The sequence below is a fragment of the Antrostomus carolinensis genome, unplaced genomic scaffold (assembly GCF_000700745.2).
Source record: "Antrostomus carolinensis isolate BGI_N321 unplaced genomic scaffold, ASM70074v2 scaffold9044, whole genome shotgun sequence".
In the NCBI taxonomy this organism is placed as follows: Eukaryota; Metazoa; Chordata; class Aves; order Caprimulgiformes; family Caprimulgidae; genus Antrostomus; species Antrostomus carolinensis.
Genome location: NW_010310091.1, coordinates 56,634 through 84,632, shown reverse-complemented (window position 1 = coordinate 84,632; position 27,999 = coordinate 56,634). Strand labels below are relative to the sequence as shown.

The window sequence follows — 27,999 nt, the reverse complement described above, 5'->3', positions numbered from 1 at the left end:
TCACCCACTGCATACATCATTTAACAATAGTAAGAGGGATATATGCCAATCATAAGTATACACCCAACCTACTATGAACTACCAATGCATGTCTGCCTACAATGTATGTCTGTCCTGGTTCCTAGATCGATATACATAAATATTTGCACATTTGCTTATCGTGAGAAATTTAATAGCCATATACTCACATGACTTCCTGTTTGCTCGTGACCGCTTCCTCTCTCTAGGCACCGCTCGCTGGCTTGGCACTTGGGTGGCGGACTTTACAATGCGATCCATGATCTCATCTGCTGCGTCATCTGTTGCATTAGGTGAATCATCATTGCCAGCATTCCATGAACCGATACGGCCTGGAAAAGTCCAGCAAAAGAGTTGAGGGAAAAGAAGACAGAAAGTCCCTTGCATAATTTTGGTTTTGCAATCAGGCTTTTTGGGGATTTACAGCAGGCAGCTCAATCATCGCTACTTCAAATTGGCCAAAGGAGAAGACTCTGTCTAATGGAGAATATTTCTAAATAATAGCCCACACTCTCTGCTGTATCAGCAAAGAACCGAGAGCTCAAATGCAATAATAATTTTCCCTGTAGCCTCAAAGTCTTATTCTTGACCATACAACTGGCAAATGTCTTTTAGAGACTATCTATAAGCCAAGGATTGCTAGTGTTGTGTGACCATGTTTCCCTCCCTATTACACAGAGATTAGAAGACATAGCACATGTTAGTAATTTATGCAAATCAGCAAGACAGGTCCTTTGTACTAAAAGAGAGAGAGAATCAGCTTCTGAGCATCTGTATCACAGCCCAGTGCAAAGAAGACATGAAAAGGGCAAAAAGTGTGGTTTGATATGTTTCGTTGTCCCTTCACAATGAAGAATTCACCTTCTCATCACAAAGCTGTATGTGTCCTGGCACAGCTGCATGCGCTCTGTTATAAGCAGGAAAGCAAGAGTCGCTGGCAAGCTGAAAAGCTAAATAAGCAATTTTGGTTAAAACCACAAACAAACAAGTGAGCCATGTCTCTGAAGCCAAAGCTCTGTCACTCCTTAGTCCACAGAACTGTGTCAGATACATCTTTGGGTTCCTCCACTACAGACTACTGTTCTGTGTGCTTTTGTTTTTAAATAATTTGAAGGCTAGTGTGCAGTGTGAAAACAGACAGCAAGCTCTGCAAAAGAGTGGGTGTGATAGAACTGCAAGCAGCTGGCAAGGCCACTCTGTGTCACGTCCCTGATGTCAATAAACAACAGCTTTGATTAGCACTTTGCTCTGCTGCTTGTCTCCTGGCTCTCATCAAGAGCAATCATATTATGATAATACTCCTGACAAGCTTCTGTCTGGCTCATCCATCCTCAGCCTCTGCTGTTCTTCAGGGGAGCACAAGCTGACTCATTATCAGGACATACTACTCGTTAGCATTCAATGAATTACTTCAGTTATTCAGCTTTTTGCAATGCAGCTTGGATTATTTATTTAATCTTTTTACTTTAGCTAGTTGACTTGCTCCTTAAATTGGGGATGTGAAACCTCTAAATTAGACAGGATGATGGTTTCAAGCCTTAATAAACTACACGCACACACAGACTTAGTGGTGGATTCTCTGGACAGGCTATCAGTAGTATTAAAAAAGAATCAGGAAAATGTAAGATATCCTGATGTGAGGAAAAAGAATACCAGAACAGAAAACTTAAAACTTGAATTTTGGTGCATCACCTTTACTCCAGAACCATCTTCCAGGTATCACGTGTATGTGAGGGGGTGAGGGGAAGATGAAAGAAAATAAACTGGTGAACCCAGTGTCTGTAAAATGGTTTAGCATAAAGTGGTTTAGTGGCTCCTTAAATAAAGAGGTGTACCACTGAATCACGTCTTGGACAAAAAACAAGGCTATTTCATTGCCAAGAAGGGTTGTACCAGTGAACTCTCTTGTCAGAGTATCAGGTGTTGGAATTGGTGGGTTGGGTCAGGTTTTCATTTCTTCCCTGTCAGCTTTCAGCAATCACCTGTGCTACCACTTGGAAACAATAAAGCACCATGGATCTCAGAGAAAGAGGTATCTGTCAGGACAGCAAGGAGGTACAGGGCTGTCCATAGCAGCTTTTTATGCTCCTAGGCTCTACTTAAGCCACTACCTTTGCAGTTAAGCAGGGAGGTGGTTAAAAGATTCATCACCTTTCTCCTGCAAGACTATTTCACTTCAATTTGAATTGCTACTTTCTACATGCTTCTATTGAAAATAAAAAGAAAACCACACCATGGGTCTCCCATTTTACCTTCATGTTGAGAAAAGGAATAAAAACTGGGGTGTTAGTGGGCAGTGACACAGGGGTGGGGGAGAGGTGTGAATTTCTCCAAGCCTTTACTCCTGATGCCCCCAGGCACTACCTTGGCTCTGATCCACATGTTAAAACTTCAGGCAAATTCTCCTATATCCCTTTGCCCCAAATCACCACCTCCAATGTGGAAACACCACTGGGGTCTTCTCCTTCCCCTTAGAGCCTTTCTGCCACAAGCGCTACCTCAGGGAGCCACGACCTGCATTTAGGCCACTGTGTGGCTACTGCACCACAAGGAATGAGGACAAAAGGAAACCACTGGCACTTACCTCGGCTGGCCCGGCTTCGTGTGCGGACCCCGAGGGCCGTGGTGCTTTCCCCGCAGATGGAGGAAGTCTTCAACACAGCCTTCATGTTCTCGTGCTCTGCAGCATCCTCGGCATACTGCAGCCCCTGGGGCTGGCTCTGGCAGGGGGGCGAGCTGCTGGAAAACTTGCCAGACTGTGGGAGGAAAACGTATTTGTTGTTTTAACAGAAAACAGCACAGAGAAAAGGCTAGAGTCTGACAACGAATTGCAAGGAGAAAAGTGTCCTCCCAAACTTGGTTTGGACTGCAGCTATGCCCAAAAGAGCCAGGCAACAGTTGCTCCTCTCCCAGAGCATGCACCCGGAGCAGAAATAAACTGGAAACGGGGCGACAGCAGGGAGCAGACACAGTCAGAGGAAAACCAGATGCATTATCTCAAGCTTTATAATTTTGACCTGTCTGAGAGTATAAGGTACAAAGCAAAGACTTGCTTTGAAACCTTTGACCCAGGCTGGGCCCAATCTGTGGTTAGGTATGGCGTTGAGGAGGACAGCATAAAACTTGACATAAATAAGAAATTGCTTTTTTTCTGCACAGTCACCTTTCAATAACAAGGCAAAACGGGGAGAGTAGTCTAGGAAGAGAGACCTTTTCCCCTTGCCTCTGCATTGCTACACAGAAAACTCTCAAACTGCTCTAAAGCACAAATACCTACAAATAACCTTAAAATACATTACCAGCAATGCTGCAAAAATCCCTGCTCCCATAACACCCAGCCAAATTATTTAATGGCCAAAACACAAAAATTGCAGTCAGTAGTTAGAAGAACAAACAAAACCTTACAAGAGATTCAGGAATCTGCCCTCTGCCTCCCCAGCCCCCTCTGTGATTTCCCTGTCACCAGGACTACGTGAACAACAGTGGCTACCCGAGCTGGGCAGGCACAGTGCGGGTATGCAGCAGCTCCATTGGATACTGAAAAAAAGCCATCTAGAAACAGATGAAAACAACAGAAACTGCTACTTTCTAATGAGAAGAGGAGCTTGCATTGTTGGGCTACTCTCCCTTCCCAGCCTCTGCCTATAAAGGGCTGCAGTGTTGGTATTCACTCCACTGCTCTTATCTACAGAAAGGCTCAAGCACATTTAAAATACAGTCCTAGCTGCAGAAAACACCAGCTCTGTCAACAGCAAGAAGGCATCAACAGATAATATAAACCCTTGGTATTGTCAGTCAGCATCAGAAACTGAAATATGTTTTATTTTTCCTTTTAATCTTTCTTACTCTGATCAATGCAGCAGAGACGAAAGAAGGTGTGCTGCATTCTCTTCTTCCTTCGCATACTAAACAACATTAATTATTCACTTGATGATATTGAGCCAGTCAGTTAAAGGGATGAGAACCTGCAGAGGCTTTCTGTCAGCGAATGGTAAATTGGAAGAAATGACTGGGCCCTACTTTCAGAGCCTTGATTGAGTCCCTGGGGCTGACGAGACTGCAAATTCAAAATACTTAATCTGGTAATCACTGACAGGATGATTCTATTTGAACATAATGTCTTTTTGGGATACGATAGCAAGTTAACTGAGGAGCAAAACAATAATCCCTACAAGGCACTGAGCTAAATATACCAGTGTGAGATGTTTTTTTTGAAAGTGAGATTTTTGATTTCTTGTTAAAATGTTAGCTTGCATCATTTTGACATGGAAAGTATGCAAGTGCTAGAGTTTCACATGTGAAATTAAAAGACAGAAAAACATTAGAGAGGAACTTCTATGAAAGTGCATGCCATTTTTGCATTAAGCATACTCTCTTATACACAATGGTTTGTAAAGCTAATCAATACTATCTCAGAAAAAAAACCCAAACCAAAACAAAGGATAAAGTCTTCACATAACTGTTAGCTACTATTCAAATGTTAGTTAAATGTTGGCATAAACATGCTAATTCATATAATTTTCTTTCTGTGCACCAAGCTATACAGCACAAATAATCTCTGGGGGAGAAGCTCTATAGTCAGAAGTTTTATTTAACTTTCTTAATTTTCATTGCATTGCATAATAGATGCTCCTCAAACCAATAAAATATTTTATTATTAATATAGCTAGTGCATTATAACTCTTAAGTTATTTATTCACTTCTTTATTAATTTTTAACATCAGCTTCAGGAGCACTTTATGATAAATACATGAACCATTGCATGGCTCATGCCTATGGTGACTGAAGTATCTTATTCACAATTCATACAGCAAGGAGAACCATTACAATTTGCTCTGCATCCCTATATCCTGATGCTTTCAAACACTTTATAAAATAATACCATTTGGACTTACACAGCTTAATAACGAGTATGAAATTATCATGGTAATCCGTAGCCCAAAGTAACTGATGATCCCTATAACATTCAGATCCCTGATGTTTTGGGTAGTTTGCAGTCTAGTAAACAGACATTAAGGAAAAGAAATTAAGAAACTTGAAATTGTTAAGGCCTCAGATAGGATATCCTTATTCAAGGGAGCAGGTATGCACATGGTTAAAGCTGACTGTAAAAATGCATTCTTATGATTGAGCCAAAAGCTGTGAAGAAAATGTCATGGTTCACAGTTCCAGCTGAGTAGATGAAGTTGAGCAGTCCATACTGTCTGAGTTAGAAATTAGATGCCACAGCACACGGGGTACATGGGAATGGCATGCTCTTTTAGGGAACCATACCTCTGCATCCTCTTCTTCATCGGTCTGCCACCAGAAACAAAGGACAGGGTGGAGAAGGACAAACAGCAAGATTTAGGAAAGACAGTATGGTCAAACTATGATAGAGTAAGAGGTAACCATGGTACAGTTTATGCAATCACAGGAGGACATAAAAATACAAAGCGTATAAGGAATTCCTTCCTCAGAAAATCAGCTTGCTTAGTTTTTTTAAGTTAATTGTACATAGAACAGACTGTCACTGTCAGTAGGGTATATAAAAATGTCCTGACTTTTCTTAGAGAAATTATGAACCGAAACTACTCATAACCCATCCTATTTCTCTCCCTTGAATCATGTGGTTGCTTGCTCACTTTTTGCCCCGTGGAAATTAAGAGTACTAGCAAGGACACTCTCTCCTTTTTCCAGCTCTGTTCAGCACAAGGAGGTCCTGGCTGCTCTTTCTCCCAGTGCAGAGGTTGGCTTCTTGGCAATTCCTTTTCTCTACACTTAAGTGCTTGTTTTAATTCCTTTCTTAAGCTGGGGCTTTTCAACTTCAAGTTCCAATTTAACAGAACACTAAAATCAAATGCTGAGTAGTCTTTGAATAAATACTTAAAGTTCTTCACTAGCTGTCTGATACCAGATCCTGGAAATTAGAGAAATGCAAAAATTCTTTGTTATTAGGTCTTTCAACCTCTCTGACAGCAGGTGTGTAAAACTACTTTGACAGTTACACTATATTAAATGCAATGGGTGTATCAAAGTATTATGGTGTATGGAGTGTTCTTAAATTTGGGGATTTACAGGGAATTAGCAAAATATTTAGAGCTGTGTTCCCAAACGCCTGGGGAATTCTTAATTGGGTTGTAAGATGCCCCACATGGAAGGTTCCCAAAGTAAAATAAAGTTTCTCAAATATCTAGGCTCTGTTTCCTTTATTTTCAGTTTGATTGCTTATAAAGTTCAAACATAGCCTAGAAATTCGATGCATCTTTTTTATTTGTGGGTTTTGTTTGTTTTTTTTTGTTTTGTTTTGTTTTGTTTTTTTTTTAGAAGAAGCATTCCACCAATTCTATTCCCCTCCCTAGTGTTACTAACACATATTTTTGACCTTATCTCCATCTCAGCTATGATTTCTGTCTGGGATTGATACATTCTGTTCCAAAAACATTCATCATTATAAATGAAAGCCTGATTTACTTTGGCCGTCAGCTTAATTTCAGCATAATCTCCATAAGAAGATTAGCTGTGAGAACACTGAGCAGCACATTAACATTACTTTTTAAGGGTATGTTTTATTCAAAGAGTGAGATGCTTATTTTTCTTTGGACACAGTGGCACTGACAGAAACACAGGCAGATGTTTTGCAGAGGCACCTTGGCAGGTATGTTCCCTTTACATTATGAAAGGATCCATTTGTTTTTTCCATCCCCTGGTGGGGCAGGGAGTCACACCGTAAAGCAATTCTTTTGAAGAAGGCCACTGTTCACTTTTTGGCATGAATTAGAAACAGAAAGAAGAATGGGAAGCAAGAACATACTTGTATTCTAATCCATATGTACATCTATCTAATAAATAAAAGGCAGGAGAAGAGCAAATTAAGCTCAACTATGCAAAAGGCACTCAGAGAAAGGTGAAAGAGTACACACATTACATAGAGTGTGCTCCAAACTAAAGTGTATTATATAATTATTTTATATCAAACTAGATTTTTATAGGGAAGGCCACAGCTGCTGGCCTTCCTACCCATTTAATCTAGTTGAAAGTGATTTGCTGTGGACTTCTCTGTTTGACTGCTCATCTCCAGTACCCAAGGCATTGCCATCTCCCTTCCTCCTGTCCTGGGTGGAGGGGGCTCAGAGCTAGACCCTCTGTCCTTTTACACCCAAAGTTACTCCAGTGCACAGGAGGAGCAGTCCACCATCCCTACCATGATTCCATGTCTGAAGAGCCATTTGTCTCCAGCAAATACTGACAACAGAAGTCAAAGTAGCAAGTAAATAAATAAAACTTTTGTTTCAGGAGGGAATCTGGTCTTACCCAGGTGTGTACATTCTGCCTTTTCTTTCCTTCTTCATTTAATCATTGTAAATACACTGAGTAATGTTAATAAATTAGAGAATTTTAACATGTAATATTACTAAAAAGCACTGGAAGAATATTGCTATACTGAATAGCTTCTGCATGCAAAAGGTTGCTTGATTCTTCTCTCATCAAAAATTGGATGTTGCAGGACAATCTGAGATCTCCCTCCTTCCCTCTCTCCCTCCTATTTTTCCTTTAGCCTAGCATTTCTATGTGCTGGATTTGCTGTTTCAAAATATTATTTCTATTACATAGCAATTTTGGAATTGAAACTCTTATGTATCATAAAAAGCAGAGCTTCATAAATCTGGAAGACAGATGCTTATATTACTTATTAAAAATCATTAAGAAGCTCAGATTTGTATCTAGAATTGCATTTCTTCCCTATTTTGCTTGCTTGTTATTTTTAGTGTGTCTGAAATGAGTGACTGCTATCACTGGTTAAAACCAGACATAAGGTTACAGAAACTAGGCAATTTTCCCTGTGAAACTGCAGCAACTCACTGTTCTCCTTTTTTTGCTCCCTACTCCTGCCTTCATCTTTCTCTCTCTTTTACAGACAAGACTCACCTAGATTTAAACTGACAGTGCCCAGTCCAGCTATTAAAGAACATATAAACATAAAGATCAGATCTCTGCAGTAAAAGGCCGAAAAAAAGAACGGGAATATTCCTTGTCATGTTTCTCAGCCTTACTCCACGTGAGCAATTGCTGAAGCTGATGCAAATTCTCCACACAAAAGGCCAGCAGACTCTCTCCATGCAAAGAGCCAGCACCCCCTCTGCCTTCCAAGTCTGCAGGGGGGACCAAGGTTTCAGAGATATGTGCCTTCTTGTTAAGAACTGGGATGGTTCTGACTTATGTCTTTCCCATTTTTGTTAATATCTCTCTTCTGCCTAAAAACAATGTACTGCTAAGTGATAAAAATGAGGTCTTGAGGAAACTTTCAAAAGGACAGGGAGGTAAAGATCAAATAACTGCACAAGGTCATCAAAAGCAGAAATTAAAACTCTACATGACTACTTCTTATTAGAATTACTTTCTACAAAGAGTTACTTTCCAATGTCAAGACCTAAAATTTCTTCTATCAGTGTTTTGTAACTAGTTGAACATACTGTCAATGCATTACTGATGTATTTTTCCTTTCCAATGCCTTAAAATATAAAACACTAAAAAGATCAAAACCAGATACAAACCACAGCCAACACAATACCACAATAAAACCAGCCCTTTTCATCATTCTTCACACATAAATATCTTCCATCCTGCTGACTTGGAAACTTGTTTTGAGGTAGATCTGACTTTGAAGTTGTCAAAGGAAGCTGTGACAAATAGTCTGATGTAACTTTAATTCCGTTTTACCATTTACTGCAATCAAATGAACAGTAAATGAGGCCATATTACTGAGCTACAGTTAAAGGGATTTAGTTAAGTCCTGAAATAACCATATGGCCACATGAATAACCCCCTTAAAGAACATCTCTATAAAGGGAATTTCAAAGGATGCATATTTTTACTCCAGCAGCATTCTTGCTTTTAAGCTAATAGGACCATTATATAATTGTAAATTAGTGATAGGCAAAAAATGCTCCCTTTCTGGGGACCTGCAAGATACTTTTAGGTGGAACACTAGCTGTCAGATGGTATTTAAATCTTGTCAAATCTCAACACTAACTTGAGCTGAACAAGACACCTTCTTCCAATAATAAGTTTTTCTGGGAAAGGCCTGGCTGCCTCCTTTCTCACATTTTCAGAAAATGGCCATTGTCCCTGGCTCTGCTCCTCACTGTCAACCCTGAGACTTTTTCTGCTTTGAAAGGGTCCCTTCTTTCTGCTTCCTTAACCCAGCTGCCAGTCATCGGATTTCCTTTCCCCCTCATGTTTCCTGTAGGAACAGGACATATAGAAGCTTTCTGTCCTGCCACAGCGAGCTCTTCTGGACAGATAATACAGAAACACTACACCATATAGTAAGAAAACAGTAACTCCTTCATGTCTCAGTCTTGTTTAAACTAGTAAAAAGTACTGAAGCTGAGGAAATGAAAATTTTAATTTACCAATCTATTTGGTTAATGCTATCTTTTAGCTCCTCCAGAATATATCAGAATAATCAAGAAGTGATTGAAGAAAGTGATCTCAATTCCCCTGTGGTAGTTTTGAAAATTTGTATGACTATATTATACCCTTCAAATAAAATCAGAACCTCTTCCTTGACCTGAGGCTAGACCAAAAGGAAAATCTTTTGAGATAATAATATAGGTTTAACATTTTCTCTAGATGGGGCAGATTTCCAGAATTAAAGAGGATATTGCCAGGAAAGATCTACAAATGACTGTGAGTCAATGACTTCAATACAATCTCAATTTCTATCAGTCTCAATACATATATATATTTTGACCTATGTTGCCTGAGCCATAAGACCGTAATCAGCTTAGGGCCCTTCATGCCAAAGGCAGGGGTAACTTCATATGCACTGAACCACTCACATCTAATCGAGACTCCAGATTAGGATTTTGAGACAGCTGGAAACTTTTATTAAGTACTGGCACTTCTTAAAACTGCATTTGGATTGAGTCAAACTACATCAACTTAAAAAAAAAAAAAAAATCAAGGGGATTTTAAAGCTTACTATGCTGAGAAAACTAATCTTATTTTTATTTATTTTATTAGTACGCAAGCATACAGTCAAAAAGTTTGCAGGTTAACATTTTCTGTGAAGATAAACTTGTCCTTTTTTCTCAGAATCTCAAAGTAGTCTGTTCTATGCTTTAAAGTTGCTGTGTGTGTTTTTATGCATATATATATATATATATTTACACATAAAACCAGATAAAATACTAAGATTAAAAACTGTGTATTAGAATATTCGAAAGTGGAGGAAAAACTTAAAATTCAGTTTTAACCACTTAAATGGTTATAATGGTTCATCATTTAAATCATGTCCTCCATCAGGAGCATAATTTTCTAGTTTTCTTTCTTTTTTCATATTCTTGGCTGATTAGGTACACATAGCTCCTGGTTTCTTCTACAGATTCTGGGCACGGTCTGTGTGACACACAGAGATGCTCTTTTTGGATGCTTAATTTCAGTTTGTTCTCATTCTATAAATTGGTATGAAGCAAAAAATATACCCAGCCAAGGACTTGCAAGTTTTGTCTTCTAAGAGAACAGAGTTCACTACTTACAATAGAAAAACCTCTTAAGAATAAAAATAAAGAGTAACAACACTTCATATACAACATTCAGTGAAAAAAATCCATGCTGTGGGAGATATGTTTTGTGACTTACATCTGTTATCATTTTCCCTCTGGTCTTGTTTCTTTCCCTGTGGTTAGCTCGTTTCTGTTTTTGCTGCAGAACTCGTTCCCTGGTGGTGCGGTATTCCAGAGCAAATTCGCTAATAATTTTGCAGAACTTATTGATGTTGACTTCACGTATTGCATAGGGAGGATGGCCCATAAATAATAAAAATGAGTGAAACCTGGAAAACAATTAATTAATAAATGCAAAGGTAAAAAAAAAAAAACAAAAAAAAAAACCTTTCTCGAAAGGTTTCTAGGAAAAAAAAACAACAACCCACATTTCTCTGAATCCATTTATTACTTTATTAGCTCCCATAGTTTCTTTTGTGCTACAGAATTTTCATGGATGCTTTGCATAACACTGGTATGTTTTATAATTAAAACCATGAAAGTCTAGTCTATGATAACTTCATCCCAGTCCACTTTCTCAGGCTGATGCAGGAGATAAGATCTTTATGGAACTCCATCTACTTTATATGACTAATTTGGCATGTAAATGACCAATTTAATTTTGGTTATACAGAAAATATTTATTAAGTTTCAATTCTATTTATCTGTATTAAGCAACTTCAAAGAGGCTGTTAGGATGTTGGGGAAAGTCTAGACAAGAAAAATGCAGATTTACAGGCTAGCAAACACAAGAAGAAAAGAATTTCTAGTTCACAAAACTGACCATAAAAATTATATTATCTACCAAGTACTTTAGTTTGGGATACTCTCAATTCACAGTTTAACTGCTTCTGTGGCACTCAGAGCTTTCGCACTATTTACCACTTTTATTATTGCTTCTACATTGCATGATTTACAATAGCACACAAAATATTTTAAAATGTTTGTGAATCCCATTTAACTCCATCTATATCCCTGACAATAAAAAGTCTTCCCAATCCTAGAAAGATGCAATTACATGGATACAATTTTGGAGAAGCTTATAGTAGTAGTTGCAGCACATAATAGGCAAAGTTAATGTTTTTCTTATTTGTACCATCCATACGATAAACACAAGAGGGAGCTGGTGAATTCACTTCCCTTCCACTGCAACTGGGACTTGTGCTTACTTATGGCATGAAATAGAAGTCATTATGGAAGCAAAAGAAGAGCTGGATAGACTTTGCAAATGTAAATCCACAGATTTGAGATCATCTGGAAAACAGATCCTAACTTCCCAATTTTGAAATTCTTTAGAAGTTAGAAAATCTCTCAAAATTTCATTAATAAACAACAAGAACACAAATAAATTACCCAGATGACAAACTCATGCAGCTACAATTGTGAATCTGGGGGGGAAAAAAACAAGCTCAGGTGTTTCGCAAAATGATCATGAATATGAACATTTCAGAGCACTGCAATTACTCTTAATTCTACTAGATGAAACTAAATCCAATAGCAAGTCCTAAGGAGAGGAATCTTAATTCTCTCTGCTGCCGTATAGGCAAAGAATACATAGTCATTTGTCTCGCAAATAGGAGTAGTGCTGCCTCCAGAAGAACTCATTATACAAGACTGGTTTCATCTTCTGCATGTGACAAATCTGTCATTAGAACTTTAGTTTTTTGCCACAGCCTGTTCTTGTTTATCAGACAGCAAGCCAACCCCCCTCAAAAGTATTCAGGGAAAGACAGAAAATGTATCAACCTAACCATAAAGCTGATAGTTTGTGGGGACTAGGAGTTAAAGGACCCAATATTGCACCTCAGGAATAAATGATTGCCTGGATCGTTGCTTCTTTTCATCAGAAATACAGAAACCTTCTTTAGTGGGGATCTTTCTTAAATGGCATCTATAACAAAGTATGAACCACATACATCCTGGTAATGTTACTTGATGCAATGTAGATTAAACACTTATAAAAAATATTTCAGATGTTATAATTTTAGCAAGTCATTTATCATGAAGACATGGATGTCACGAATCTAATTCTGTACCTGTTAATTATTCTTCTATGAACAATCTTCAGGATTATGATTCTTTCTGCACAGTCTTTAAGGAATTCGGACATTTTTTGCTTTAGAGTTGGCTTCATTTCATGCTTTGCTATAGCCTTTAGGTGATCCCATGATGCTTTGCACCGCCTTTCCATCTGACACAAGTTTTCCTGGAGTTGTTCAAAGTCAACCTGAAAAAAAAAGGAAAGAAAATGTAGCACTTTAATTGAAAACACTGCAGTAGTATCCTTGGATATCTGAACAATGCAATTTATGTATAAGAAAGGGTCAATGTAGTGGCAGCGTAACATTAATTCACATTATTAATTACAACTAAATAACTAAGAATGGCTTTCTGTTGCACTTTGTCTAGACATGAAACATTAGTAAGAAAAAGTGAAAACAAAGAAATATACCCGTAGACATATATATTTGGTTTTGTTCTTGGAGGTCTAACACCTAAAGAAGGGACAATAAAATACTGTGATGTGTTTTTTTCCCATGCTAATAACTTCATGGCTACATCAAGCAACTGCATGACTCAGTCATTTCTTTCTCTTAATCCTTTTCTCTACTACTCATAGATTTTTATACCCTGCTTGTTGCTCACTGTTGTCTCCAGCCAACACTTCTCCAATTTAGGAATAACCTGGATCTACTCCCTAGCCATGCACTGACTTGTTAATAGATGATCTACTTCTAATCACAAAATTCACAGGCCAGAATTTTTTAAAGCTCTATTGAAAGTAAGTGTTATTTAGTGATCTCAGCACTAACTGAGATCGTGTATCCCTTGATACACAGTACGAATTTGCTGGCTTGTAATAAGATCATATAACGGCTTTGAAAGTCTCTCAACACAGTTAAAATGAATGACTGCATCCTACAGTAACATTCATCAGGATAGAAGCCAACACATTCCACAGAAGGTGAGAGAAAGCTTCTCCTTTACTCATCAACCAAAAAAGGTGTTGAAATCGCAATAGTCTACACAAGACATTCAGGATGCGTTGCTAACAACTGGACAAAATGCATTAACGACCCGGTCACAGCACATAGCAGATGAAAAAAGTAATGTGACCCCTGTTCTTGCATTCTGAAGAAAGGAAAAAAATATTTTATAATACCGCCTCACAGTTCAGATGAACTCAAGCTATAAAATACAGATTTAGGCTATAAAATACAGATTTAGCTCTCAAATTCTAAACACGTCAGTGTTTGCAATGTTACAGTCTGGTACTTCAGTTAATTCCTTAATGCTAAACAAAAACCAGTGTCAGAGACAGGTTTCAGTTCACTCTTTTTAGCTGTGTGCAGCACCCACTGCTCAAACCTATACTGAGGACAGCCATACGAAATGCATTATTATTAAAAAAGCTCCTGGTATTGATCTGATTTGTTTTTGCTGTGATTTATAAAGTGATGAATTTTTCCTCTTCACAAGGAAATAAAAACATCCTTTGATCCTGCTATTTAGAAAAGCCCTGCAGGCGGACCAGCTGTGGGGTTTTTGTTTTCCCTATATCCATATCAATGCATATGTTTTAAAAAGAAAAAAAAAAAAAAAGCAGTTCTTTCCAGGTCAGTATTTTTACTGTTGATGATAAACACATTGCTGCTCTCCATAGACTGTATATCTAAAACACACATGCGGAAAAATATAGCATTCCTATTAAGAAAAAAAAAGCCAAGAGGAGGTATTTCTAGGTCTTACTAGTAAGAATTATCCAACCTGTCTCAGGAAGTCTCTCACCCCCTGGAGCAGAGAAATGTAACTTCATGACATTTTATGACAGCTTTCATTGAAAACAGAATTAATTTTAATTTATGAAAAAGCTGTGACGTTCAAGCCTGTAGGGGTTCAAGAGACATTTCTGGAGAACCACATATCTGCAGGGAAATTCCCTGCCATATGAATTCTGCCAACAGCCAGTGCATTGTCAAGAGTGGGCAGTTTCAGTGGGGACTGGGGATGGCAGGTCTGGCTAAGGGGTGCACAGGAATCTTTAAGCACAATCAAAAATCCAGATTTCTGGGGAAGTCCTAAGAAGATCGCAGGAGGGAGAATACCACCTGAGCTCCCCTGGAATAAACCTCCACGGAGCACAGGTAGCTCTGCTCTAACAGAAGTTGTAAACTCCTGGAAGGAGTAAAGAAGGAAATTCAATACAGGATAATGTGTCTGTGCATTCCCCACGTGCAAACTGTCCCGTGCCCGCAAGAATGTGACAAACCTTGACAAAATCTAAAATCTACTGGCTGCCAGCTCCTCATAGATTGGTCACTTGTTAGTGGACAGAAAGGAAGATAATTCAGAAAAATATCCATATGTTGAATATCAAAAGTCAAAATTTTTCAGAGACAACCATGTACCCCACCTGATATTTCATGAAGGGCTCTTTCACCAATGCAAATTTTGCAGGCAGGCACAGAATCCATCACATTTCAGTCTCTCTAGGTCTTACATGCAAAGAAGTGAAGCTTCCTCACACGTGATAAACCATACAACATCCCTTTTCTATATCCAAGGTATAGAAACTGCCACCCAAGAGAGCACCAGAAAATGAAGTTAAAGATCTTTCTAAAAAAATCAAGCAACCAAACAAAAAGGCTAGCATTTATCAGCCTGCTGACAAGATTCTTCCTATGAGGTCTTACAGAAGTGAGATTTAAACATTTAGGCTGGATCAGCTCAAAGGGAAAATTCTGAAATTAAAAATATTTGGACACTTCTACTAAATGCATCAAAACATTTGACAGTTTGCAGCTTTGGAATATTACCTGGATGACATTTCAAACCACAGAAGACAAGTTTCCCTGCAACACTTGTTCTCCTAACAGCAATAGCACTAACGTGATGCTCTCCACAGTGTGGAGAAACAGTGAAATGTGACAACCACAGTCACCCTCACTCTATCTCCTCTCTCCTTAATTTACATTCCTTGTCCTCATGTTTCCTCTGCTATCTCCTTTTCTTCTTCAATGCTCATGTTCAGATAAGAAATTAGCCATAAACCTCATAGCACAGTAAAGCTAAAGATCCACTGACCACTGATATTCTAACTGGACTCCTGCAATTGCAGACACTTTGTACACAGGATCCAGGTGATGTTTTCTTCTAGGCTAGTGGAATATAATACCCAGGTTGCATGCCAGCAATGACTGTATCTTAAGTGTATCTACAAATCCTCACACAGACTGGCTTTCCATGACTACCTGAAATAGCAGTATGTATTATTAACTGACAAAATACACCAAAATCCAATTGAAGTAATACGCTCTTATTCTGCAAACTCTTACTTTTTCTAAGCCTTGTACTGTGCTGGAATATTAACCAAGACAGACAGCTTAATTATGATCACTAGATTCCACTGAAAAGCAGGAACCTGAGGAATCTGACATCCTCAGAACCTCTTCTCTCTTCACTGTGAAGCCAAATGCATCATGGAGATGAAGAAGTTTTTATCATATTCAAAGCAGCAGCAGTGCAATGACTATATGGCCAACAGGCCTCTCCATTTTATGCACATTTCTATCATAAAACAGCAGGTACTTACGTCAGTGGAAAATGTAAGTAAAATGCAAATCCATCTGAAAAGCAACAATGTAGCCTAATTTTAACTGAGGTAACTGACCAGGAAAGATGAGAACAGTGGTCCTAACCTAGACCTAATATTTGTGCACAAATGTTTAAAAGCAGTCATATTGTTTAGCAATATCCTTGTAGTTTCCTTTTTTTTTTTTTTTTTGGGTGGGGGGTGGGGGGGGTGTTTCATTGTTGCTACTATTGTTGTTCTGTTTAGGATGTCTTCTAACACTGAAATATATACAAACTACATGTCCCTGTGATAAGGAGAACAAGAACTTGTGTGGAGTAGTAATGACAATTATTCAATCTAATATGCTTACAGGAAACATGAAAAGGCATATATAATACCATACCACATCACTGCCAGTCCACACAGCATTCCCAAGGAAAGAAGGATTTCACTTTTTCATTTATATGCTTATTTCCAGCACTTTACTAAAAGAATTAAAGCTGCATAATGGTAGAAAGAGGTGATTCCTTTTTTTTTATTATTTTTTTATTCTTTCTTTCTTGAAAGGAAATATGCACCAATTTTTGCCTGCAGCTGGAAGGCCATATTGGGACTAAGGAGGAATTCAGGTGAGTTTCAGATCACATCGTGACTCCAGGAGACCTCAGCATAGGAGGTGCTTGGACAAGAACGGCTATGGCATTATTTTATAACTATGCTCCACTGAATAAAAGGAAGCAGTAATCTGAAATGGTCATTACAGCTTTCCCCCTGGCTAGCTGTTGTGCCCAGTCCCAGGTTTTGGAGGAAGGTGGTAACATACATTCTTCTTCCTCGTCAACTCAGTTCATGTATGTGCAAAAAACATGCAGCTTGCTGGTCCGGTCCCTGCTTACTGTTACCTTCTGCTAAAATTTAAAAAACAAATATCTTTTTTTTTTTTTTTCCTCAGGCAAAAGAATGAGCTATTTTAGGCTGTTATACAAAATAAAAATTGCTTTTCCTTCAGACACTGTGTAATGTTTATTTGCATTTGTAAACCAATTTAGAAAAAGCAACTTTCTAAATACTCCTGGGATATATTTGATACGTTCTTCCTTTCTCCTGCCAGGTTCCTCTCAATCCACAACCCTATTAGCTGAAAAATATTCAGAACTATTTGTTATTTATTTGTGAAATCTCTTGCTAGGCCTGCTGCTCAGTCTTCTGAGAAGTGCCTTTTAGACACTGTTGCATCAGAGTGGAGTAGATGGAGACAATCTATCCAAATAGGATTTAAAGACTAGTTTACGTGACACAAGCCCTGCAGGGTCAGCCTCATTCAGGAAACCATTGCTATAAGTCACTAATGGGCCACCTAAAAAAAAACCCCAAACAACTGTTTTTCAATTTAATGTACCAACATATTTTGCACAAATGACACTCAGACCAAGAATAAAACCCCTCAACCACGTGCCAGCAATGCCAGCACTCATTTTAATCTCTTTATATCATTATTTATTGCTTGCTACCATAGTAACAGATGACTCTGCCATAAACAAAACCAGAAAAAATTCTACCAGGTTTCCCACTTCACTGGGCTGAGACTTCAATATAGCATGATACACTTACTGCCCAAATGACTTCTGTTCTCACTGGTTTTCACCTGACTCAAAAACTACCACAACCATCAACTAACTCAGTGTTTACTTCCCTGCCCACCCAGGTTCCACAAACCCTGGTCCTTTAAAAGGCTTATTTTTTTCTAAGTTCAAGTCCATGCAGTACATCCAATATCACCAGCTGCATATCTAAGTTCAAAAACTTTCTAATTCATGAAATGCTAGACCATGTCCCAGTCATTCAAGCAAGATATATATCAGGGAGCCTTTCTGATCTTTGGGTTGGGATGTTATTTTGCCATTTGGCTACAAATATTTCATGGCAACACAGGAACTGGACTCATTATTTTTTGAAGGAGAAGAGCTGCTTTGAGGCTTTTTGTGAATTAAATGTGTTGGCGCAAACCTAAAGGGGTTTCTGCTGTATATTCCTGAGGGCAGCATATACAGTTCCAGGTATGCATTGCCACACACAACAAACAACTGCAGCTGCTGTGAGATAACAGGTCATTTTTCTTTAGCATTCCCTCAGTTGGAATGTGCTTCAGACACACGTTTCCTCTTCCAGATAAATCTCCTCTAGTCTCTGGGCTAAGCTGCACCGCTACTGATAGTACAAAACTGTCCTAAAATCAAAGATGCTGCACCTGATGTCACTCAAGTTTCCTGCCCCCTCTATGTACACTCAGCCCTTGAACAGGGTAAAATATGTCACAATTGGATTGAAGTAAAAAACCCCAAACAAATAAATGAAGGGAAACTGGTGAAGCTGAGGTTTCTGCTTAAAAAGCACTTCTTTTCAAAATCACTGTAAACTATCCAAAGTTTTGTTCTGAAGGCCAGTGAATAACTTCTTACGTAGCCTTGGTATCCTTGTTTAAGTTTTCCATCGCTTGCCACTATATTTATTGTTTATTGCTACAGCTTGTTTCTTTTAGTGGTGAACATATAAAATCCAGACATTTTCTAAGGAAGACTTGGATCTCTGCATTCTTACCCTACCCACAACGTGCATTAAATAGAAGATTGATGCTTTCACAATGACAAAAGTTGCCTTAAATTAACAATGAAATGACAACTCTTTTATTGTATGTCATAGAACGATAGACATGATCAGAGACAAAATCTTTCTCTCTTCAAAGTTCAAGATAGTTTCTACAGCAGACCGCAGCCCAGTCTAAGCTGTTTGTAATTTAGGGTCAGACCATTCACTCTCACATTATTACAGGGATGTGTTCTGGCAGGGAACATGAAATCTTCCTTTTTTCCTGAGCTGGTTCAGCGCCAAAGGAAATTCTGAGAATTGCTCCTTGCAAACACACTGTCATCTGAGTGCAGCGACCTTCCGTGGCGTATGTTCAAAACTTTGTCTCCTCCAGTATTTCCACACTGGCTTGCTTCACTGAATGTCACAAGAATTATCCCAAGACCAACGTTAGTCTGGCTTGCATGCTGTTGGTCACACATTTTAAGTGCAGTAAATGCCAGCTCTCAAAAGCAAGCAAAATATAAAGGAAAATCTGTCCAGACATTTCTAATTCTAGGGTAAGAGGTGGCATCCTGCCAAAATAATGCTGGAAATGAAAACACTTGAATCAATCCACTAATTAAAAATTAAAGGACAGAGATGCTTACTGAAGTATGAGCAGGTGAATCTATCCAGTTACATACACATCTCCACTGCCTTTTAGTTCCTCAAATAATATAAATTAAACACATTAATACAGGATCTTTTTGAAGATACTGTATGACAGTTCCTGCCATCTGGATGAATAGTAGCAATGCCAGCAAGTGATGATGTGGGTCAATTCATTTGGTGTTGTAGAACCTGCAACACCACTTGCAGTCATTTCACCTGGAAATTACTGAAACACTGCAATGCTGTCAGGCACATGTGCTAAACTTCATTTGGTTTCTATCAGAAAAAACCTCAAAGTCTCATCTGCCACTGAAGCTCCTTCCCCTGGTCCCAGTCTGCCCTGCAACCAACAGCCTCTGCTTTATCCTGCTCTGTCTTCCCCTTTGTTCCCACTATCCCGTGCCAGGAACCGGGGCAGCTGCAGCAGTACTTGCAGCTGGCACCACAAGGAATGATACAACCCTAAGAACTTGTATCCCACAATCCCTTTTTTTCATGGAAAATAATTTTACTTTTGGCATTTATTTTTGTTTGAAATAAGGTAGACTAAGCATAACTGAGTGATAATTGCACACAAATACTTCCTGTCAAGAGCGACAAGAGAAACCCCACTGAAGCAGCACAAGAGACATCATGATCTTACCTACTTTTTTTTTTTTCTTTTCTCCTCTCTCTGCTTTCCAGCACATCAAGCAGAAGCTCCAGCATTCCAGAATGGCACTTCTGTTTCAGCCACCTCCTTTCTCCCTCACAGGGCGGCTGCAGGCTTCCTTCTGCCCTGCCTAGTCTCCTTCCAAGTTCTTTCCTACCAGCAATCCTTGCCCCCTCCCCTGCATTGTTAACATGTCCTACTGCTTATTTTTAAAAGCTGCCCAGTATCCACAACTAATCAAAGTGTCTTGCTGCAGGGGTTAAAAATGAGCCAGAAGTTTGGCATCTTGTAAGTAAAATAAAATTAGAATCATAGAATGGTCTGGGTTGGAAGGGACCTTAAAGATCATCTAGTTCCAACCCCACTGCCATCAGCAGGGACACCTTCCACTAGACCAGGTTGCTCAAAGCCTCATCCAACCTGGCCTTGAACACTTCCAGGGAGGGGGCATCTACAACTTCACTGGGCAACCTGTTCCAGTGTCTCACCACCCTCACAGTAAATAAGTTCTTCCTAATATCTAATCTAAACCTACCCTCTTTCAGCTTAAAGCCATTTCCCCTTGTTCTGTCATTAATTGCCCTTATGAAAAGTCCCTCCCCAGCTTTCTTGTAGGCCCCCTTCAGGTATTGGAAGGCCGCTATAAGATCTCCCTGAAGCCTTCTCTTCTCCAGGCTGAACAGCCCCAACTCTCTCAGCCTGTCCTCATAGGAGAGGTGCTCCAGCCCTCACATCATCCTGGTGGCCTCCTCTGGACTTGTTCTAGCTGCTCCAGGTCTCCCTTGTGTTGGGGGCTCCAGAATTGGACTCAGTACTCCAGGTGGGGCCTTACGAGAGCAGAATACAGGGGCAGAATCACCTCCCCTGACCTGCTGGCCACGCTTCTCTTGATGCAGCAATTGATACAGTAATTGTCCTTTTCTCCTCTTTTAGGAGGACAATTACTAGTTTACTCGATGGATCTGGCCAGTTTTCAGATGCATGGGGAAAAATATTTATGGGAATGAGAAAGAAGATGAACATTTTTAATAAGAATACATTTTTTATTCACTAACAGAGAAGATACTAGTGCTGACGCAACCCCTCCTTGCCATACTGGTAAGGAAACTTCTAGGAAAAATACTGAGTTTAACTGCAGAAATCTGGGGGTCTACTGCAGTATTAGGTACATCAGTTCTAGTACAACTCCAGTGAAAAAAACAACTGAAAATATGTTTGTTTTTTTTTTTTTAAAGTAGAGAAAAAAAATAAGGCAAGTGCTTTTAATCATGGAACTCTAAACAATCAGTGGCCCTGCATGATCTTATATATTTTCATACAACTATGAATACTTTTATTTATCTAGAATTCTATTTTTTGGTCATCTTTTCACTTGTGTCTGCCTTTTTTTTGCCATTTATGACTTCAGTCCTTCAACAGAAAACCACAAATTTTGCAATAACCATACCATTTTGTTTCTGGTCTTTCTAACTCCTTTCTGATGAGGCAGCCTGTTTTCTTTATGGTTTTTTTTTTATGAACTAAGGCTCAGGAAATTCTCATATGATGTACATTTCAGGGGAAGGGGCATCTCTGTTTATCTGCAGGATGGAAATTGTTTAGCCTTTGTGGTTTCTGAAAGATGTTTGTAGACAAAATGGAGCTCAAAATACAGCCTAATCCACAGTGAAATATTAGTTCTCCTTTCCTGTCAGCTTTCCTAAACCAAGATTTTGCCTCGTCTGTGAACATTCCCTTGAAGAGGGCAGCTTGGATGGCTTCCATGTCCTAACTCTTTGATTTGTGGCAGCTAAAATCAAGTGGGAATAGAGCTTGTTACAGTAATCCATCAGTGGTATAACACATGCAGGAACATCCCAAGGAGGGAGACCTTGGGTGTCATGGGGAAGGTTAAGGCTATAATTTCTCTTAATGTGATTTTGTCTGGCCTTTTCACGATTTCATCCGCTTTGGGCAGGGCCACTAGATCAGCAAACCACAGACTGAAAGACTGTGCTTGATTTTGTAGGCTCTTAGACCTAAAATTTTTTTATAAGTGACAGCACTAGGTTAAGCTTTCTTCCACTTTCTAAGACTGAAAAACAGAAGATTCACTTGACAGTACAACATACATGGTGATGTGGATTTTGGGAAACAAGGGCTCCTCTCTTTTATGGTGATTTTCACTTTAGTGATTAACTTGGTCCCAAACCAAAAAAAAGTGAAATAACTTCTTAACAAAGAGAAAAAGCAGGAAATGAGAAACCAATATACCTACATGTTAAGAGATGAAGAATCACTCAAAGAAAAAAAAAAAATTAAAAAATTTAAACCTTCCAAATAAAAGAAACCAACCTCAGTGAAGGCAATAAAACAAAGCCTAAACATAGGCTGTACAAGAGGAAAATTAGGGGAACAGAGATGGAATCCAAAGAGCAAATATCTAAGGATATAAAACAAAAGCCACAAATTCCTTTATGGTATCAAAAAAAATGAAAATATGTGGGCAGTCCTGGATCACTGGGGATGAAAGAAAATGAGGAAGACAAAAGTTAGGGAGGGGAAGCAAGATTACTTCTTTTCATCCACCTTCACCACAGAGGATGCTGGGGAGAAACTTATGCTGGTACCTGCTTTTATTTTTCTGTATCTTATTTTTAATAGACGTGAACTAATAGCAAGGTTTAAATACTTGCTAGCAGAAACAAATGTGTTGGACACGGATGATATCTTACAAAGAAACAACCAGAAGACAAAAATTCTGAGGAGCAATTAAAGAAATTGAGCCACTGGTGAAAATGAGTATGCCTTTCATTACACTTAGTATCTTAAAGAATCAGAAGACAACAAAAGTTACACCTATCTTTACAAAAACAGTAAGGTTGATTCAGGAGACTGTATTGCTCCAAGCTTTATTACTATACCTGGTAACCTGGCTGAAAGGATGCATAAATGCATCAAAGTAAGATCACTACTTTCTAAATAAGTTTATAAAGTAGTGGACAGGTAAGAGCAAGTAAAGAAAATCAGACTTTCAAAACCTTTACAAGAGCCTCATGGGAGTCCACCTATGAAGTGTGATGTTAAGAGAGCAAAAGCAAAGAAGGTATACCTATTGATTCTCATCTGATGACAGGGTTAACAGCAGATATCTCATGGTTTGTACTTCGTATTTCAAAATTAAATGGAAACATGAAGCACACCGAGAGGGTAAAATCTACAGATGGCAAGAAATTATTCATATTAGTCCTGATTTAAGATTATTAGGGGTTTGAGAGATAAGCAGTAAATCTGCTTTAGCAGATCACAGTCATTACTGTAGATTGCAATGAAGTATACACTGCAGGCAGTATTGGACTCCTTTGTGCATTGGGCTGAGTTCTGAATTGCCTGATCAGCTCAGGAGGTTGCCTGGATGTCCTTGTGAACTACTAAAAGACAGCCAGTGTCAAAAGGATAGCAACACTCAAAAATCACAAATAAAACCTCAGGATATCAAAGAAAAGATGGCACAAGCAGAACGGACATAGTAAGCATATAACACTTATAAGGAGAGGCTGGAATACTGTGGTTGCTACCATTTAACCCATTCATAAAAGGTAAGATGGAGAAAAAGTTTGGAAATGGTCTCCAAAAAAAAAAAAAAAAAAAAAAAAGGATTATTTGAGACTTAGGCAACAATCTGAGCAGCCTAGTTTAATTTGGTCTTGGTGATGGACCAGACGACCTTCAGAGGTCCTTTCCAATCTAAGTTATTCTATGAAATAGAGAGATTTAAAAAGTTTTGACTGTTCAATATATTCAGACAGTAAATCCTGAAACTGGCAAATCAACAGGAGACAAAATCACATTATGAATTCATTGTCACAAGAACTGTGCTAAGGAGCTAAAATAAGATTTTACTTTTGCAGTTTTTAAAAAATTGTATTATACAGGGTTGTCCATCCACCTGTTCCACCCTCCCCCTACCCCCAATATCAAACAAGGTGGCTTTTGGAAAGGAAATCATTCCTCCATTTGATGCATAAAAGGAGTATTATAGCTCATTAAATAAAATTTCTCTAGGAGGGATCTTTCTTCTCCTTTGAAGCTTCTCGTGCTCTCCTCTTAAGCAGCTAGTATTGGCTGCTGTCTGAATCAAGACACTGGACTAGGTGGATACTAGTATTATCTGCTGCAGTTATTGCCATTTTCATGTGAGACATGACTCCAAACTAGAATTTTCATATTTGTTGTCTCCTGATGATATTCTGTCATGTTACTCCATTGATAAAGCAATGCACTGTTTTTAAGGGTCATCCATGAAATCTCAATACTCTGAGAGTTCCAAGAGCGAGGTTATAGTATTTCTCATGCCTGATAGCAGCAGTAATAAATAATCTGCATACCAAATTGAGCCACTGGCTAGACCTATGCACTAGCCAAGGGATTACCACTTTTTAAAAAGAGGTGCTACCACAAGTTTCCTTTATTTCTATCCATCTTCCCTAACTCCTAATCATCAAAATTGTCAGGAGGAGGACAGAAAAGAAGCTAAACAAAATATTTCAAGGACACTTTCATTCTGGAAACAATTTTTACCAGACAAGTTCATTCCTTCCATTGACCTTAAAATACAGGCATCTGCTTTAGAAAAGGGATTCCCCCAAAGCACAGAGTAAATATATGTGAAGATACAGGTCAAATAAAGTTTTAACCTGAAAACAGTTTCTAATAGTTATATATATTAATAACATATATAACATGAAAATGGCTGTCATAATGTAGCTGCCTATTGGTGCATTGATTAGGAAACCATCTGACATACAGTGACAAAGCTCAAAAAAAAGTACTGGCATCTTTGAAATTCAGTGGGAATGACACAATAAATTCACATTCATAAAAAAATGCTGTGACCAGGGAGGAACAAAATCAAAAAATAAAATGAAATCTTAAATATTTCCTTTTAAAGAGGGTTTTTAAAAATATGAATGTATTTACCCACTAGACATACCTTGGCTGACCTAGTGATGGCCCCAATCTCTGAATAAAGATCAGTGCTGTCTGGGAACTTTTCCACCACCATAGTGCAGACGTGGTGCAGGAGGGACTGCTTGTGCACCGTGTCCTTGACTTCTGGAACCTTCTCGAGGTAGCTCAACTCAAAAGCTTTGGCCTGTAAAGGGGAAAAAAGGCGAGAAATTAAAAGTTAAAATATTTACTCATTCCCATGCAGATTGGCAGACAAAAATTATTATCAACTAGGGGCAGAGGGTAAAGAAGAAGAAGAAGCCTACAGGAGAAGAAACTTATTGCTTTTATTTATTTTTAGCTTGCTAAAGAGTAGGCTAAAATCAGTCCATCTGCAGTGAAACAACTCATGACACAGTCTCACAATTTGGATAGGGAGCATCAACACTAAACTCAAGGGAGTTGCACCAGAAGAATGCCTAGCTCCACATTTCCTTCAGTTTACACTGAAAGAGGCAAAGGGCAGCCTGACACACAATAAAAAGAAAAAGTAGGGGTTTTTTTTCTAAATTGCTTTTCTGGTACAAAATAAATACTGGGTTGAAACTCTCCTAATAATTTTAACTTTTGTTTTTTTGAAGGAAAAAGCTGCAGGAGAAATGTGCGGACATCAGGCTTACATTGGTTCCATTCAGAAAGTTCCCAATGGCTAGTAGAGTAGAAAGGATAAATCCCAAAGTTTTATTGTGCTCCAGTTGGTCCATTCCTTCCTTCAGGTCTAGAAGTGGTTCTGCAACTTCCTGCCATGAGAACAGAAACAAGAAAGTGAAGGTTGCAGTTGGCTATAGCTGCTTTAAGTTTTTAATTCTATGGTTTAGATTAATTACTGCAAAAAAGTCCCTGAACTGGCGTCTTGCAGAGTGCAAACTGGCCATGTGTGCTGGCCTTCTTCCATGTTCCAGCTAATAAATCACATGCAAGGACAGCAAAAAAATACATAAAATACTTTACTGATGTTGTTTCTTTATGTATGCAATTGCCTTACTTGTCCTGGGGATTAGTCTGTGATTCCAAACAGGAGAGAGAGAAACAGAGAAAGGGCTGTTGCATTTGAGACAGCTGCATGAACATCCCCCTGCCTCACAAAAAAGCTTCTTATAACTAGTTTTTCTAATCTTTTTTTTTTCTAAAAAAAGGAAAAATGTTAGAACCCTGGCTGACTTGACATTTGTAGCCTGACCCTAAAGTTTTCTTCAAATGACGGCCACCTCTGAGTTTGAGATAGGGCTTTGTGCTTGCGTTACTTTAAAACTCAAAAAAACCCCCCAAAACCCCACTGCAAACATCAAGCTTTACAAGTGTTCTCATTTTAATCTTTAACCTAATGCATCTTCCATCCATACATGTTATCTGAGTATAGGTATGTAAACTGATAAGGCTTGACAACGTAAATTCTGTTCCATTACCTCGGGAAGTGAACTACAACAAAAAGTTCAAAGAAAGAGAGCGAGGGTAATTGAGTTGACGGAGCTTATTTCTATGTCTGCATGAGGCCCAGGGTTTTGTTTTTTGGTTGGTTTTTTTTGTATGCACAGTAACAGTTCATATTGTTTCTATCTCCAAATGCCATCCTAAGCATCCCTGAGCAGCATTCTTTCCACAAATCATTATACTCTTTATGAGACAAAAAGCCAAAATTAAGCTATTATTTTAGACCAAGAGGCAAAATTGCAAAGAACTTTGCTTTCTGGGAGAAATACAATGGGTCATTCAACAACTGCAGTGATATTTTACCATAAATAAGAGCACAAAGAAGGAAACATACATTTCTAGTCACTAGAGAACAATTCATCTCCTGAAAAGAATATGGTAGATATGAGAAAAATTGAAAGATGGCATAGTGAGCAAAGTAATTTATACATCAGAGGAGAGTTGCTAAATAATCCAAGATTTTATCAAGTGAAACTAAAATCAATAAACTTCTGCACAGAATTCTTCAAATTGTTTTAAAGTCAGGGTTGATTTTGTTTGTTTTGTTGTGTTATGGGGATGAATCAAACTGCTCTGCATCTGCTGTAAACACTGGCTTCTGAACTTTTTTCCTTGTATCAATTTGCAACCTGTTATAAAATCATGCCTAAAAGGTTAATTTAAAACATTATGAAGAATAAAAGGCTTCCAAAGAAGGCTATACTGTAGCCCTTCATTTAGCTATTTACATGCAAGTTATCTGAGCTTAGACTTCCTTGCATATAGTGTACATTTATAATTACTCTTTATTTTTTATTGTATCATAGTATTAAAAAACAATAAAAACCAGTGTTCTAGATACTGTATTATCAGTTGAAATACCCATTCTTGCTTCCTATAAAACTCACCTTCTGCCTAAAGTGGGCAGATACATAATGCAGAGCTACCTCATACCCTCAGATATGATGTATCCTTACTTACTATGTTTTTATTTTTCACCTAAAAATTATGTTTGAATGAAATTAGAGGATTGGTCCAGAATTTCTGGCTGTGAGACATCTGATAATGCCTGATAACTGACGCATGCACAAATGAACTCAACTATACATGTGCAATGAATCTAATGGCCCTGGGACAGGGAGGACGTAGCACACATTCTGCACAGCTGATCTGGCATATGCATTGTTATCAACCTGCTATACTGGTAACAAGTGCAGCTTACTGCACCTATACATGTTCACGTGCATGCTTTTGTGGGAGGGGTAAAAACTTGGTCGGGATGGGAACTTTGAGATGACTAAAATTAAATGCACATCTGCATTTAATCAAGAATCAAGACTGCCCTGCATAAAGTATAATATCCTTTTAAAACAACAGAAAGTATTGGGACCATACTGTTAAATTTAAAAAGCTCTGATGCACTTCTAAAATTTTTCAGACAGTTTAAGCATCTCTCAAAAATACAATCTTTTTGAATGCTTGTTTCTCTAGCACACTCTCTCCAGGGAGACTAGATTCAGGAGTGGTATTTCTGCTCAGAAGAGAAACTGAAGCAAGCCCTTTTCTTTACCAGTTCTACTTTTGCT

At 38.5% G+C, this 27,999-nt stretch overlaps 1 protein-coding gene across 1 annotated transcript in view; it reads right to left on the bottom strand.

Moving 5' to 3' along the window:
- Positions 1 to 27,999, bottom strand: part of FHOD3 (formin homology 2 domain containing 3) — a gene marked incomplete at its 5' end in the record, with an annotated part of 98,172 nt that overhangs the window by 14,340 nt on the left and 55,833 nt on the right. Inside the window, 7 exons of the mRNA XM_010166297.1 lie at positions 189 to 350; positions 2,603 to 2,774; positions 5,293 to 5,316; positions 10,645 to 10,837; positions 12,584 to 12,774; positions 24,987 to 25,148; positions 25,624 to 25,743. Coding sequence (XP_010164599.1) covers positions 189 to 350; positions 2,603 to 2,774; positions 5,293 to 5,316; positions 10,645 to 10,837; positions 12,584 to 12,774; positions 24,987 to 25,148; positions 25,624 to 25,743 — 1,024 coding nt within the window. The remainder of the gene's footprint in view (positions 1 to 188; positions 351 to 2,602; positions 2,775 to 5,292; positions 5,317 to 10,644; positions 10,838 to 12,583; positions 12,775 to 24,986; positions 25,149 to 25,623; positions 25,744 to 27,999) is intronic.